General features: G+C 37.5%; 1 protein-coding gene across 2 annotated transcripts; it reads left to right on the forward strand.

Annotated features, from left to right (window-relative positions):
• On the forward strand, positions 1-9242 carry LOC144643465 (glutamate--cysteine ligase regulatory subunit-like). Of its 2 annotated transcripts, XR_013568911.1 has the most exons (11): positions 1-334; positions 1143-1214; positions 2161-2239; positions 2914-2970; positions 3262-3365; positions 3703-3798; positions 4573-4626; positions 6272-6332; positions 6531-6666; positions 7423-7780; positions 7829-9242. XR_013568911.1 is itself a non-coding variant. In XM_078502728.1 (10 exons), exons 1-10 carry the CDS (start codon positions 167-169, stop codon positions 7448-7450), a joined length of 855 nt encoding a protein of 284 aa, XP_078358854.1. In that variant the 5' UTR covers positions 1-166; the 3' UTR covers positions 7451-9242. The 2 variants fall into 2 exon arrangements, 1 of the variants encoding a protein (XP_078358854.1); XM_078502728.1 differs by having other exon boundaries at positions 7423-9242.
• Positions 9243-12027: the final 2785 nt, after the last annotated feature.

A 12027-nucleotide genomic window follows, 5' to 3' on the forward strand; every position in this document is an offset into this window, starting at 1 on the left:
TACGAAGAAAGAGCAGTAAAAAGTAAAGAAATCTAGCGAAAGAAGAAGTTTTACAAGTGAACGTTTCGCGGAGAAGAACAGAATCGAAGAAGTCGTGACACGAGGCCAGCAAAGCTACCTGGGAATTGTGTGACGAGCCAGCGATATTCACTTACGAGTAGAAGTAATGGCGAACGAACCGGAGACAAATGGCTGCATTACTACCAATGGTTTAGCCGAGAAATTCGGCCCGGAAGAAGCTCTTAAATTTGCGAAGAAGTTGTACATACATGGAGGAAACATTTCCAATTGGAACAGAATCAAACGGAAAACTACGCCAAGTTCTGCCGATGAGGTTAGTGTAGCTTCAGTCGCTTTGTTGATTGAATGTTGTTTATCGTTGGTACCAGAGGCGATGTTGTTATTTTGTCTTATAAAATAGCATCACCTTTAGATCGTAACCACAGTTTAAAACTATTTTCATTTTTCTAGCAAGGAAAACGCATGAAACGTTTTGTCAAACTTCCTGTCTTAAATGTTGGGCGTTTTTTTATAATTTCATTTCAAGAAGCGTGATTTTGTCAGAATTTTACCGGCCCCTGGAACAAATGTTTACTGCACTGAAATTTATACATCTCTAAACATTTAGGGTCCGATTATTACCAGCTGTTCAGATAATTGTAGGTTCTAGATAATTATCATTTATTCTTTGCCGAAACTGATCAATATATTATTGTGTCGTTCATTTATTGCGGATGAGGTCATAAAATATACATACACAGTCGTGACTCAGCAGTTCTTGCAGCGGTCGACCTTCAAAATTCTTCGCTATTTTTAATCTTGACATAGTATTTGAAATAAAGCAGCAATAAAACGTTGGTAAAAAGGAAAACAATTACAGGAAAGCACAGTAGTTTGTCTCAAGAAATTGAGATTACAATAGATTGTCATGTACACGGATCTACATGTTTTACCAAAGACGACGTGCGCTTACCACATATTCTTTTCGGATGCGGGATAGTTATATTGCTACCGTGGTTTCACCAGTTATATAAAGTTAAGTCGCCTCAAACATCTTACCAACTGAGCAGAATAAATTGATAAGGGTAATTACTATAACTAAATTAATTATTAGCTGTATTAAGTTTATCTTTTTTTCTTAGCTGTCAGAGAGCATTGGAACAACTTTGGGTAGCATGGTGCCCATTAACAACAATGAGCAGGATTTTAGCCTGGTAAGGTGCATTTCATTACTTTCAATCATTTGTTTACTCTCGGCAAATGCCACAAAGTCAAAAGGACTAAGGGGTTAAGACAGAAACACCCACTCCCCTGGGGTAGGGTATGTTTTATACAGGGAGGCTCCACTTCCGAGGCCCAAACCCCAAACTTTTTTTTTATTCAAAGCCCACAAAAGCCGTGACAAAAGCCAACTAATATTATCGAAAGTTCTCTGAAATTGCTTTTATACACCGTCCATAGAAAATGGTACATACATGTACCCCTTTCAATACCAGTAGAAATACTGCATCCCTTTTCTAAATTTTGCACTGTAGTAACAATCAGGCATTAGATGCGTCTGTTTTAAAGAGCTACTTTGAATTGTTATGAAAGGCTCTTTTTAATATCTTTATGGCATTTCCCCCCTACCCTTTCCTTTACTTCAACTCATGAAAAACTTTTTTAAAACCTTTTCAAAATAAGGTATCCGTTTTGGGAAGAGCTTTCTGGTAAAGTCCATGGTGCATGAAGGTTCCCCCCCCCCCAGTCCCCTCCCCTGGGTACCTACATTGTACAGTCTGTACACTGTACCTTAAAGACATCTTAGTATTGTTGCAGACATGTTTTCTATGACCTTTGCGATCTTATTCGGGATTCTCCTGGTACCTCTCCTAATTTCTAAATACACACTGTTTCTAACAATCAATTGTGAATGACTATGAGGGCCAAAATAAAATTACAGATTTCTTCTCAGTGTGAAAGGAAAGGTACACCGATATTACAGGTCAAGGAATACGAGCCCCAATTTTAAGTGTATTGTTGATTGTATTCTTTAGCCATTTTGACTGTACAGTGTAAGATCTGAATAGAAAGATGTCAAAAAGTAAGTGAAAAGCTCACTCTCAATAATGATCATGAGATAATAACTTGGTAAATTATAGAATTTTTTCCCATTTTCAGAGAAAGGCAATAAGGTGTGTCAACAAAACGTTCGTGGAGAGAATAGAGCGAGGGGAGAGAGAACATCTTAAGATTTCAGGTAAATAATGCTTAATAAAATATATAAAAAATAAAAATAAAAAAATAAAATAAAAATAATAAATTAAAATAAAATAAATAAAATAAAATATTAAATAAAAAAATATGTTTGTCGTGGTCATGCACTTGGCTTCATACATGTATCTCAACGAGATAGCTAGTTTACAGGCATGCCACTGAAACAGAGGAAACAAATATTTCTAAATAAACATAACAAGGTTAAAAATTAATTCTTAAAAAAATGATGCTGGTAAAACAAGAAATCCTTGGATTTTTAAATTTAGGGTCCAAGGGCAAAATAAGATTCTTGAAGGTCAGAAAAGTCATGGAGTTTTATGTCAAGTCAGGGAAAATTGGCATTAGTCATGGTACACACACGTTCTACCCGAGGTAACCCTGTAGGTAATTAGCTTGGGTTGGGATCGGTTTAGGTTTCTGTTCAGTTTAAATCTTCTGGCTACACAGCAAATTATTTTCCCGTGGTGAACTTATGACCAGGACTTTTGACTAGCAGCATGTGGCTGGAAAATTAATGTACAACAGGTATCCTGAACCCGCGAAATTTATCGTTTAATTACATGTTACAGTCCGGTTAAATTATTTTTTAGTTTTAGTAAGATTATGTGGTCTTCATAAGAGAACATTAGTAACATTTTATTTTTATTTGCCTGTTAGTGAAAGTATTTGCAGTTGAACTCAAGCCTGTCATTGTCCAAGATGCATTGTTTAGAGGTACAGTAAGGCTGTACTTGTTAGCCCTTTTATTCCTGTGGTGAATATTTTAATCTCCAGTTTCTAGGCCTTCTATGGATACCATTTTGGCCACAAGAACCCTGGAAATCATTTCAGTTTTAATTAACATTTCATCTGCTGTCAGTACCCAAAGAAGGACTCCTAATTGAGTCAGGATGAAAACGCAATCCAAGTCGTTACATGTATCCACCATTTCTGACTCACAGTAAATTAGCTGTAAGCCATTTTGATTCCTTTTAACATTTTACATGTTTTTCTTGTGTGCATCAGCTATGTGTGAACTCGGAGTGGAATCTGTGGAGACCTTGTTCTTGGCATTACCAGAAAATTTGCAAGGTGAAGACAATTTGAAGGTGCTGAAAGGCTTCTGGGAGGTAAGTCTACATAACCAAGTCATGTCTGAAAGCAAGTTTCTTAATTCATTTTGCTTTAATTGTGTCACTGACTGCCATAATTTGCTCTGTGTGTTGTTTTGTAAAACAATAGAGGAATCTACCTTCTGTAAGGCTGCTGCCAATAAAATCATAAATTGATATTCTAGATACGACTAAATCTCGATTTTTGTTGTAATTTGTGTTTTCCTTTCCACAATGCAACTGGCTGCATATTTTTGGTATTATTGAATTGGAAATTTTTCCAAGATGATAGACGTCAGAAATTTGTCATAATTTATTTAAAATAGTAATGAATATTCTCCGACTATTATTTCAGGAAATGGAGTATTTGCTGGATAGTGGATATGTGGACAGCTTGGGTGTATGTGACTTGGACAAGACAACACTGGAAAAACTTTATAAGTGGGCACGGGTATGGTTTGTTTTTTGATGTATAATTATTTTAATGTTTCTCTTCCTTCTGTTGTGAAGTTCATGTGTACATGTACATGCTTCCATTCTTCCTTGGAGAGGGGCGTAGGAGTTTGTGGTGATGCGGTTTTGCGCTATTTTTCGTGCGGTTTTGCGGTGATTTTTATTTTAACGTGCAGTATTGGGTTTTACAAAGCTGCGCGGTGTGCGGTTATTACAAATTTTAGATTGCGGTAGTTGTTGAAAATATTGTCTGCAGAACTTTATTGAGCAAACTTGCCTTGTGGTTTGTAATTGCAGCCTCTTCCAGTTAATACTTGATGTGTTCAACAGTTTTATCCAACAATGCGTTGACTTGATGACATTCCAGGCCAGATCTTCGACTCAGATTCAATTTTATCTACCAATGTTGGTCATTTGAAACTGCGGATAAGGTTTTTTGGTAAAAATTGATGCGATAAATTGCCGTTTTCGGACCCTCCTTATGCCCCCTCTCCTTGCTCAGCATTTGCCACCATAATTGTAATATGATTATAATATCACTGATTCCATGTCATTCCAAAAATACAATGTATCTTCCAACCATTTAATTATTTTTTCTCTTTAAACACTGTACACACCACAATGGCTGCCTCACTGTGGGTAATGGTGTTTTTAGTTAATGAGAGAAATAATAATTAAAAGTTAAGGCTGTAAAATATTTTACTTATGTTGAATACCTCAATTTCATACTGTTACTGTATCTTATATTATTGTTTGTTTCCTTTTGTTTCAGGTTAAGCCTGAAATCAATCAAGTCAATCTTGCTTCATGTTGCGTCATGCCAAAGGTACTTACATGTAACGATGCAATATGCAGGCTGGAAAACAGATTGAATATTTGTTAGTAACACATGTACAGTAGATCTCACTGCTGGCCTCTTTTTTTTTCTTTTTCTTTTTTTTTGTTTTTGCGAGGAGTTTGGGGGGAGGGGGGGCTCTCTTACAATTCATGTACTAGTAATTTTAACATGGCCAAAATGCGGGAACGCTTGTTACGCAGGCTCCCTGTGTAAACCTGTACAGGCATGGATGTAACTTAGCTGCAAATGATAGAAAACTAGTTTATGTTCAAATGAGTCTAGGTTTGCAGAAAGCAAAATCTGGCGTCATGTACATGTACAGTACAATGCAAGCTCGAGTCCAGGCAAGAAGGCCAACATTACATTAGAAGCTGTAGTAAACGCTGTACATAGTAAGGCAAAACATTTAAGGCAATCTTTAAAGTTCATACAACAAGGTTATAACCATGAAGTTACCAGCTCTTAAACAGGCCAAAATAGATACCTTATTCTCAAATGCCATATTTCGCGAGTACTTAATTTCGCGATTTTTATCTATTCGATATGAAGCTTTGACCTCGAAACTGTAACAACATAATTAATATGAAAGTCATCGTAAAAACAACAAACAAAACAATATACACATAACAAAACATAATGTATTCAACAGTCTAAATCCCTAATAGGTTCCTCTACGACTGCAAAGAGCGAGATTTTGAGGAACTTTGTGGCAGAGAACAGTTCAAACAGTGCGACTGATATAGTGGGAGATAACTATAAATGGACAAAATTAAACAAAAAACTCCTAAACATGAAGCTCAGACATGATAGAATAACTATGATAAAACACATCGAGTTTCATTATTTTGTATATTATCAGTACGATATTAAAGTTCGCGATTTTAAACTTCGCGTGTCCTATATTTCGCAAGCATTAAATTTCGCAATTTTTTGAAAATCGCGAAAATCGCGAAATTTAGTACTCGCGAAATTAAGTGAGAATAAGGTACATGTAATTGCAGAAAATTTAATTACTACATGTACATGTACATTGTGCAAGTCGAAAGTCAACACGAAGACTATAGTATTTGTTTTGTAAAAGCAGATGATTTATGGTTATAAATATCCTAACAGTATTTCAGAAATCGTAAGAAGTGGATACAGATTATTTGTACATAGCACAGTGATACACTCTATGCATTTCTTTGTACATATGTATACAGCAGGGTAAAGGCGGAGTTCTTTTTCTGCCGCTTTACATGTTTTGTTTTTTTTGGAAATATCTCGTTTGCTTTTTAAGCAATACAAAAACCCTATGCTCGTCCCATAAATCTACGTTTAGCGGTGTTGTGTTAATATTTGGGGTAGTTTTTGGGATTTTTTGGGTGCAGATAATTTTCTATAAGGAGTAGTAAAATTTTGTGAAGAAGAAATATTGGAGATTTAATATCGAAGTTTAAAACTGGTAGACGGACACCAGTTAGTCCCCCTGACAACCTGGAGTGCTCTTGCGTGGGGGTCAACTGTCTGTTGGTGTTCCAAAAATAATCTTCTTTCTTTTATTCCTTTTATAAATTACTAAAAATTTCACTCAAATTTACGTTAAGTCCCCTCTAAAACGGACACTCATAAACGATAAATCACATTCTTGCAGGACCTTGTGGCGTTTAGTGAGAAGCACGACATCCAACTGCTGACGCATAATGACCCGAAAGGTAGGAACCAGTGATGCAAAAAATACAGCAAGCAGAGTAATTTATACTGAGAACTGAAAACCGCTTTCTGAATACAAAACCGTTATACTAAAAGAAAGAAAGAAAGCCACATATTAATTGAATGGGATAGAAAAATTTCGTCAGGTTCTTTTAAAGTCCAAAATTTACTAACTTGCATTTTCATTTATAACCTTTCAGACATACTAACCAAGGAGAGTCTTCAAGAGGTGCTCACAGAAGGCTATGAAAATGTGCCGGTCCAAGGTTGGAGACCTGTGTGGGCCCTTAGGTATTCCGTGCTGGTCAAGTGTCGCGGAGTCATCAAAAACAAAGGGTAGGTTGAACATAACGTCTTTTCAAAAAACGTTGCTTTGACATTTCTTAAAGATGAATTCCAGTCCGTACTGCGCAATCTCGGCTGCAATGTTTATCGGAGCCCAACACGAAGGAATGTTTACAAGCAAAACTAAAAATTCCGCGACAAACTTACCTTTTTCTTCATTATTAACGCCAGATATCCTTGCAGAACAAATAATAACGAGTAGAGGAACCTTGACGCTATTTCAAACCGACGTTTCAGCTCATCGGAAACTATTGAAGTAAACGAAGTGTAATGGCGGACTAAAAAACTTCATGTATGCTGTCACCGAAGTGTAACGTTTCAACGAATTCAAAACAAAAACGAAAACAAACCCCGAGTCTGCGCAGTACGGACTGGAAATCAGCTTTAATATATCACGATGCGCTGTATTTTTGGTATAAGCGTGGTTCTCTTGGCTTAATGGGAGGGTTACCTGAATAAAAGGAGGCCGTACCACTACGTTGTCACTCGCCTCAGCTTTTGATTGACGTTTAGCAACATCTTCTGGTTTCTGTTTAGTAGCAAATGTCCTTCTTTACTCTTACTTTTTTCCGTGTAAAGGGTAAAACTGCCGCCCTCTGATAGAAGAGATGGCTAAAAACTGTTACAGCCTGTATGGATATTACCAAAGACCCATTATATTTCACTTCATTTGTATAACGGTTATGGTATTTGACAGATATGCTCGACAATTCACCTCATTCTCCTTTCTTTTTTTTTCCATTTCAGGTACATAGTCAGCTGTGAGCAAGATTAAATCGCATCTCTTTATGTGGACAACTACATGTAAATGACTCTAGACTTTTGCTTAATCATTAACAGGTTATGTACTGTCTGAAAGGAATCGAACTTTATTCTTAAGTCACTCTCTTTATCCACTAAAAACTCCATGAAGAATTGTAACATTTCATTCAAAAACTAATTCAAGATATCTACAGGGTAGCACAGAACTGATGTGCAGCTTTTTGAAAATTATTTTGCTTTTTAAAAAGGGGAAAATGGACTTTGGGAGATTTTTATAACGTGTGCTTGTTTGCTTCTTGAGGTAATTGAATGCAACAAAGTACAATCTGAATGTAGGTACAATGTAGTTATTACCAAACCAGTGAACTCAGAATAGAGTGATATAGCAAAGTGAATAGATGAAATACATATACCGTAAAATTCCGGTTATAAGCCCCCCCGCTTTTACTCCCCCCCCCCCCCCGGTTATAGGCCCATCAACCTGGAAACAAAAAAAATACATCCGATTGTAAGCCCTCCCGGATATAAGCCCCCCTCTACCGGATGACAGTAACAACACTGCTAAATGTTGCTTTATTATGCGTTTTTTACTTAAAAACGTATTTCGTTTAACACAACCGTGGCTCATATCAAAACGTTCTTTTTATTTCGCTTATAAGCCCTCCCGGATATAAGCCCCTCCGTTTATAAGCCCACCCAAAACCCCTTACGAACTTGTATAAGCCCAGGGCTTATAACCGGAATTTTACGGTATGTTAACTGCGGATAAATGATGAAATGAATAAAACGATCCTCGCAGTGTATTAGCAATTTAAGCAATTACATTTTTAGCCTGAAAAAAATTTAAGGCTACGGTATCACAGAACTGACGTGCAGTTGTAGCCTTGAATTTTTTTTTTCAGGCTAAAAAATGCAATTGCTTGAATTGCTAACACATTGCGAGGATCATTTCATTCATTTCAAAGTGATTTCAGTTGCCACTTGTAAAAAGCCAAAATAAACAACCTAACTAGTCAATCACAGCAATGAACCAATCAGAAGTCGAGGCAAGAACCTGTAACCCGTGACAAACGCGGGAAAATACACGGAAGAAAATTCACGAGTGCTTTGGTTTTGCTTCTGATTGGTTGAAAGCAAATCATGTTTTTGTCTGATTGGCCAGTGCACGATGACGATTTTTTTTTTGTTTTACCCAAAAGGCCAGCTCAGCAAATGAAGAGCAAATAGTGATTACGTCGGACAACATTTATAACTGAAATGTCCCCGATTAGAAAAAGATTTGGGAATGTTTATAAATACACTGACTTTTGCTTTGCTTTCGATCGAAAATCGCTCGATTCTGCTATGTAATTGTTTATAAAATCACGCTTGTCTACGTTTTAAGTGGCAGTTCAAAGGTTTTGCTAAATACTCAGTGCCGGTGGAAAGCAGGGAATGTTTACTTTCACTTGTACGAATAATCGTTAAATGATAACTTGATCAGTTCAAGGGATAAATAAATACATGTCAATAAAGTGTAAATACTTGTACGTAAGTGGCTATGTAAATTACTATCCAGGCCGAATATAATGTAAATTTGACTTTCCGTAGGTGATTTTGTTTTATTTTTGGAGCTCTTTAGTACTGCCCGTATGAGGTTAAATAGTTTACTAACAGACGGTTCATTGTTTGTCTTTGTAAATTAATGCGTAACTAGCTCAGGTTTAGATCCTTCGGAAAAAAAAATTATACGGCATATAATGTGCGAACAAGGAAAATAAATATACTGCACGTAACTGGAATAATTATAGCTTTGAACCAACTTTTTTACTTGTGTGTTTTGTTTGTGTTCCTCTTTGCACACGTATGAGAGTATATTATTGACACGCATGTAGCCTCCTGCTACATGCCTGTCATTGCCCGCGCGCGCCCTTCCAAATCTGACACTAGCGAGTCCCAAATAAGCAAGCTGATTTCTAGACTCGAACGGCCTGTATTTTTTGTGTGTGTTTAAAAACACAAACTACAACTTATAACTGCTGAACTTGTTTTTATTTATCAAGATTAATATGTATACTACTTACAAACACTGATCAATATCTTGCTTCTCCTCATAATGTTAATACAAAGTCAGACGTACATGTAATGAGAATAAAGCAACTCATCAAGAAAAACCAACGAAAAAAGAGAAAAATCATCAAATTAATTCTTCAAACTATTATTATAAGAAATAAGTAAGGAGAACTTGTATAATGTATAAACTTTACTGAGGTCAAGAGTTAATAAACCAAGTGGCCCTCGCAAAGCGAACGAGTACGACTTCAACTTGTCAATTTGCTATTTTACGCGTTAAAAATTGCCAAGGATCTAAAAGGTTTCATGACCCCTGGTTACACGGGAAATGAATCCTTGAGTAATAACCTGCGTACGGGGAATATTCTGTCACGAGATAATGCATATGCATTTTCGCTTCCCTCCTATGTCAGTGGGGGAAGCCTGCATGATGGTAGCTTCAGAAAGGCCATCTGGAGTGATGGTCTCCAGCGGACGGATGTGGGGTAATCCTTTGAAAAGCCTCATAACACAAGCTGTAAAACCAAACCCAATCACGGGAAGCGCCGTTTCAGTTTTCATCTCCCATTCATCTTTTTCAGGGTTATAACATTCAACGCTTATTTGTCGCGAGTCACATTCCGCAGCCAGACTCGGAATTTCACAGCACACAGCATACACCTTGCCATAAGCAGCCAAGAGGCTGCGAAATATTACTTTCGGTCTCTTGAAGCTTGCGATAAACTGCCATTCATCTGTTGTTTCATCGTACACTTCGCATTGAGGATGACACTTTTTTCCACCAGCAATGAAGATTTTCCCGTTCACTGCAGCTCCTGTAGCGTCACGTCTCGCTAGTTGAATGTTAGCTACTTTGTCCCACTTTCCTTTGCTGAGGTCGTACCTGTCAACATCGTTCGCAACAAAGTATGTACTGCCTGACTCCAATCCGCCAATAAAATACATAAAATGTTCATTGGCTACAATGCAAACGCCTTCCTTAGCATATGGATACAAATAATTATAATCGAGTTCCCATGAGTGTGATTTTGGTTTATACTTCGACATGAACATACTATGAACCCTGTGACAATGAAACTGATAACCACAATACGATACAGGGCATCTATCACATAGTAAAGCGTACATTTCACCTTCACTCTTTGCAAATATTTTTAACGCACATCTGTCTTCTTCTTGAGGTGGTATTTGCTTCCAAGCGTTAGTGTATGGATTGTAGCTTACCGCTAGCTGCCACCTTTTCGATAGCGAATTCTCCGCTCTAGTATAATAGCCATATAAGTTACCTTCACAAGGGAAAAATTCGAAGTCAGTGCCGCATACAAATCTTTTTATAAATGGTAACCTGTTATCAGATATTTCTTTTGGTATCTCACCTAACCGACACCATACATTCTCACCAGGAAAATAACACAGAAAATCTGCACCCAGAAAATCTTTCTGGGTGGAACAATGAGGTTATCACATTTTTTAGAGTCAATTGAGTCAACAGCGTCCTTTGCAAGTTCCACTACAGCCTTCACTGTCTTTCACGAGATCATTTGTCACGACATCACTGATCAAAAAGTCACGCGATACATAAACGAGTCGAACATGACGAAATAACTCAGCAAAATATTTCCTTCGCTGGTTTTTGTCATGATCAATCCATGCTAGAATGATTTTGAACACATCTTCCTCAGCGCTGACATCTATTTCGTCACTTGAAATCCACATTTTAACTTCCTTGCTCGACATTTCCATAATAGCTTTCCGGTTCGCTGCGTACAAGGCGGTGAAATTTGCAAGAATGAATTTCTTGCTCTTGGATTGAAGTTCTTTGCATTGATATATTTCCGAAAAATGATAAGTTGAAATGCAATTTGAAGTATTCATCTCAGTCTGTGCCACTAAAATTCCCTCAGCGAGAGTTTTCAGTTTCTGAAGAAACAAATAATCGGCCACAACGATCAGGTCTCGGGCATTGTCTTCAGTCAATATCTGAACATGACCAGTGCCCGGGGGGGCACTCCCATACATGAGCTATATAGGTATGTGCCGCTGTGAAGGGTATGGTTTTCAAGTAGTTTAGTCTGGGATAGGGTATAGAAATCAGAGAGTTTTGGTCTAGAAAAGGGTAGCATTTGCCGGATGACGAATATAGTCCAGAAACTCGGAAAAGAAAGAGGCTTTCCTAAACGTAAATAAAATCATCGCGGCATCGTTGTTCACAGATGGTTTTCCATTAAAAACTGATTGATACAGTTCTAAAAAATGCAAGTCTGGGATAGGGTAGGGATTTTCAGTGCTAGTCTAGTATAGGGTTGCAAAAATCAGCTCAACATGGTCTGGTATAGGGTAAGGGCTTCAAATTCCCAGCAGCACACCCCTACCCAAAAATATACCGGGTGCCCCCCCCCGGGGACCAGTGTAAATAAACTCCAGTGTAGCCGCCATAACAGACTCGCTAAACATCTCCAACCGAACTTCTCCTTCTTTAGACTCCTTCATGTCGCTGTTCAGCAGCTTTTCAAAGAAAGGACATGCCTCTGAAAGAAC

This window comes from Oculina patagonica, chromosome 1 (genome assembly GCF_052425735.1).
Source record: "Oculina patagonica isolate OP01 chromosome 1, crgOcupat, whole genome shotgun sequence".
NCBI lineage: Eukaryota > Metazoa > Cnidaria > Anthozoa > Scleractinia > Oculinidae > Oculina > Oculina patagonica.

Excerpts from the sequence above, each read along its gene's own strand:
- LOC144643465 (XM_078502728.1), top strand. The coding sequence starts at position 167 with ATGGCGAACGAACCGGAGACAAATGGCTGCATTACTACCAATGGTTTA. Across the intron at positions 335-1,142 it reads CGCCAAGTTCTGCCGATGAG|CTGTCAGAGAGCATTGGAAC; the intron begins GTTAGTGTAGCT and ends TTTTTTTCTTAG. Across the intron at positions 4,627-6,271 it reads CATGTTGCGTCATGCCAAAG|GACCTTGTGGCGTTTAGTGA; the intron begins GTACTTACATGT and ends ACATTCTTGCAG.